Source organism: Solanum tuberosum, unplaced genomic scaffold, assembly GCF_000226075.1.
Source record: "Solanum tuberosum cultivar DM 1-3 516 R44 unplaced genomic scaffold, SolTub_3.0 scf00001, whole genome shotgun sequence".
Classification (NCBI taxonomy): Eukaryota; Viridiplantae; Streptophyta; class Magnoliopsida; order Solanales; family Solanaceae; genus Solanum; species Solanum tuberosum.
Window position 1 is genome coordinate 4,438,786 of NW_006238927.1, and position 4,456 is coordinate 4,443,241.

General features: G+C 34.5%; 1 protein-coding gene across 1 annotated transcript; it reads left to right on the top strand.

The window, feature by feature from the left end:
- Positions 1–2,811: 2,811 nt before the first annotated feature.
- On the top strand, positions 2,812–3,744 carry LOC107060514 (uncharacterized). Its single transcript, XM_015308500.1, has 2 exons — positions 2,812–3,615; positions 3,733–3,744. The coding sequence occupies exons 1-2, from the start codon at positions 2,812–2,814 to the stop codon at positions 3,742–3,744; spliced, it is 816 nt and encodes a 271-aa protein (XP_015163986.1).
- The last annotated feature ends 712 nt before the right edge of the window (positions 3,745–4,456 follow it).

Below are 4,456 nucleotides of genomic sequence, written 5' to 3' on the forward strand. Positions count from 1 at the left end.
ATTTATAATAAAAATAAATTTAACATGACAAAATAATTACCATATAAATATAGACTCATAAATAAATAAAATCAAAATTAGTAATTTGAAATTTCAAATAAAAAGTTTTCGATTTTTATGCCTGTTATGTCTGATCACTAAGGAGTCGCTTGATTTTGGTTTTAAAAGCTAATCAATATCCACATGTAAATTATAGTGTGTTTACTTTGGCAGTATAGAGTATAGATTAATGTTTGGTTTCGATGTAGAGAGATTTATATTCTGCTTAGCCAAATTTTCAAAAGAATTTGTTAAATTATTTATTTTAAAGAATTATTGAAATGTTTGACCAAGCATTTTTAAATATTGATTCAATATTAATAGAATTTTCTTAAAGAATAACCTATAGCCAAATTACATCGGCAAGAATTTTCTTAAAGAATAATTAATTAGTCAAAATGCCATTCAATATTTTTTTTTTATAAAAAAAGTGGATTAATCGAATTCCAGTATCAAATTAACATTAATTAATAGAGCTGCTGTGAATAGGGCTGGTATAGTTTAGGCAAAATAGAGAATTTTTATGGAGTCCATATTATTTTTTCATGTTTAGGTTTTTTTTAAAAACAAATTTAGTTGAGTGATTTTATTAATACAAAATAAAATTTAATGATTTTATTAGATAAATTCACAAAGTTGAATGACCTTTTGAGATATTAACTAAAATATATACTAGTTGGTAAAAAAGTGAATGCATAAGCCCTAAGGGGTAGTAAGAACATGTAAGAAGCTAAAACATAGTCTTGAAACAGCCTGACCATGAATTATTCTACCCAATGAATGTTAGAAAAATAATAGAACGAAATATAATTGAAGAAGAAAATGGCTTTGAGGCGTGTAATCACTTTCTTTAAAGAGATATTATCTATATACAGATTGGGGTAAATATAAACAATTCTCTTCCAGATACAACAAAACCCTTGGGTATACGTGCAGATTTTTCATAGGCTACTTCTAGAGAGTCATTATATTTATAGAACTTAAGATATGATTCTTCATAAGAGTCATGTTCTTTCACGAACATATGTCTTTTGATAAGAGTCATGTTCTTTTATGAATAGATTACCTTTTATAAGGGTCATGTTCTTTTATAAACATTTGACTTTTCATAACAATCATATTCTTTCATGAACAAAGGTGTTTGTTCAATTTAAGACCTCTATATATTACAAAATATCCAACAATGAAGAGTTTATATGCTACAATTCGAATATGGAGAAAATTAAATAAACCACAAAAAACTAATTGTCAAGCAAAGCATATATATATGAGCACAAGCATAGCATACTTTTGAATAGATGGTTCTCCAAACTTTCATAATCCATAAAATCATAGATGATTAGCCTCTCATTGCCTTGCAATATTCTACTAACTTGACCAAATTCTGATGGTGAAGATCGCGAAGAAAGTTTATTTCAGCCAATCACATGAGATGAATTGTAAATGGACATGCATAAAAAATTACAGTATTAAACTTTCAAAGTCTAAATAATAAAGACAAAAAAACTAGAAAGTAAAGCCACTCCCTATGAGCCTGAAGTCCATGTGTATTCAGAGTTTTAACGGCAAAATCAAGCCTAGTGTCAGTTTCACTGGCGAACTTCCACTCTAATTTATCCAACCCTTATAAATAGAACCAAAGCCTTTAAGTCTTTAAGTCTGAAGTTTCCTATCGCCAATCTCAGCTCACTGAAAGAAATGTGTAGAACCTGTGAAGCTATTTCCAGTTCCCTACTTTATCGGAACCATGGTGATGATGAAGATGAGGAGGACTACAGTATCTGCTGACTTTTCCATCATCGAAGACAATAGTTAGTCATTTCATTGGTTCCTCTGGTCTTTATAATTGGAAACAGAGTACCTTTCAATCTCCCCATGATTTCTGATGATATCATAACACAAACATAAGGAAAAAAATTATAAGATTGATGATTGTTATTCGGGACTCATAAGAAATGCATTAATGAGGAAGAGCACCGTTACCTTTGATTGTTCTATATCTATACTCACAAAGACCGGATTAATGAGGAAGATCACGGAAAAAAATCCTTGTTCTTGATTGTTGTAGTAGATTGTACTGACGTTTGCCACACTGTTCCCATATGTGTATAGGGAAAGTTGGCAAAATAGTCACTCTAAAGACTTAATGTGACATTAAGTCACAAGTCTTGAAAAATTAGTGGTATAGCCACTATTAATGACATCATCCATGTGCCCTACTTGGGACATACAAAAGTCTCCTAAGTTTCCATATCTCCACTTTGGTCCCCCCTTCTTTTCCAACAAATATGGAATAATATATCTATTTCCAATGTTTAAAATTATTTTAGAAAAAGAAAAAGTCTCCAACAAGCCACTCGTTTTTGCTGCTGTGACTTTTCAAGCCATATTATCCATTTCAAAGGTAAAATCATCATCATTTCAAGTCAGTAGATGCGGAAGATCCCGAACGCGAATGTTGTGAAGAAATGTAGCGAGAACAAGAATTGAGATCACAATCCAACCATTCCTTCTCTGATGGAACTAATTTATGCATAAATCAAACTTTCAATAACAAGAATGAGTTGCAATTGTTATTAGCTGAAGCGGCGGCAAAGAAGTCTTTTGATTTTTCTACTTTGAGGAGTTGTACTAAATATTTAAAGGAAATATGAGTGTTCGGATAGATTTCGTATCGACAAGTACATTGGCGAGCATAGTTATGGCGTTGAACATGCCAACAGTAGCCATAAAAAAATCTCAATCAAAGTTATTGCTTCACTTTATGTAAATATGTATCATGATGGCAAGGGTCCAAATATTAATGAGATTCAAAGGGCTATGTTTAATTCTTTACATTGTAGTCCAAGCTATTGGAAATGTTGGAAGGGAGGTGTGGTTGCCAAGAAAATGGTCCGAGGGACAGTGGAGAACAGATATTCATGCTTATCGGCTTTTTCCTACATGATTGAGACTCTTAATGTTGGTTCTAGCTATAGTATCATGGTAAACAATGATAGTCATAGATTCATGTATTATTTCTTAGCCTTCGGTGCTTGCATTAAGGGATTTGCCCACATGAAAAAGGTAATTGTGGTTGATGGCACTCATTTACATGGTAAATACGAGGGCGTGTTGTTGAGCGTTGTTGCACAAGATACAGAGAATCATGTTAATCCAATTTCTTTTTGTGTCGTGGACAAAGAGAATGATGCATCTTGTACATTCTTCTTTGAGAAATTAAAGGAGATTGTGGTCGATGAACCAAATTTGTGCTTTATCTTCGATAGACACAAGAGCATTGCCAACAGTATTATGAACGTTTACAATCATGCTCACTACGGATATCGTATGAAGAATCTCGATGAAAATCTCCGTGTAAATCATCATTGTGGAGATTACCGTTATCTTTACTACAATGCGGCAAAGGCTTATTCTTTAGAGGAGTTTAACATTCATTTTATAGAATTCAAGAACAAATGCCCCGCGGCAGCCATCGTCCTTGAGTATGACATTAATTTTGAGAAGTGGAGCAGGGCACATTTTCCTGGCAATAGATATGATGTGATGACCACAAATATTGCCGAGTCACTCAATGTTATGTTGATAGACAAAATGGAGTATCCCGTGGCATCAATATTTAATTCGATTGCTAAGTGCGATAGAGTTCATCTCTATAAAAGTTTCTTTCTAACTCGTGCTTGCGCATAACAGATTGTGAGCTGAGATTTGTTTGAGGAGGCCTTCTTGGGGCGTTTCTTTCCCCGAGAATTGAGAGAATCAAAGGCAAGAGAATTCCTTACTCTTAAGCAGGAATCTATGAGTGTTCATGAGTACAGTCTGAAGTTTACCCAACTTTCCCGCTATACTCCGGAGATGATTGTTGACATGAGAAGCAGGATAAGTTTGTTTGTTGTTGGGTTGCCTCATCTGTCAAGTAAGGAAGGCAAGACAGCTATGCTAATAGGTGACATGGACATAGCAAGGCTGATGATCCATGTGCAACAAGTTGAGGAGGACAAGCTGAGGGATAGCGTAGAGTTTAAGAACAAGAGAGCTAAGAGAGGGAATGAGTCCGGGTATCAGAAGAGTAATGCCAACCGTTCATCCTTCCAACAGAAACAGAAGGGACTTGCTCCATCATCTGCTAGTGCACCTGTATCTAAGAACAAAAGGGAGTACAATAGTTAGAATTTCAGAGCCAAGCCTGCCTATTCCCAGGGTAGTATGGCGCGAGGGGGTAGTAAGCCTCCTGCCTGCGCTAAGTGTGGTAGGAACCACTCAGGTACATAGACTTGTACGACTAGGAGTTCGACTAAGGAGGAGTAGTGGTGATGAATGGGGCTGAATCCTCATTAGTGTCAAAAGTAAAAGAGAAAGCAAGACCAAGATCCTATTTTGCTTGAATTAAAGGCAATTGTTCAAAATTAGAAAGTGA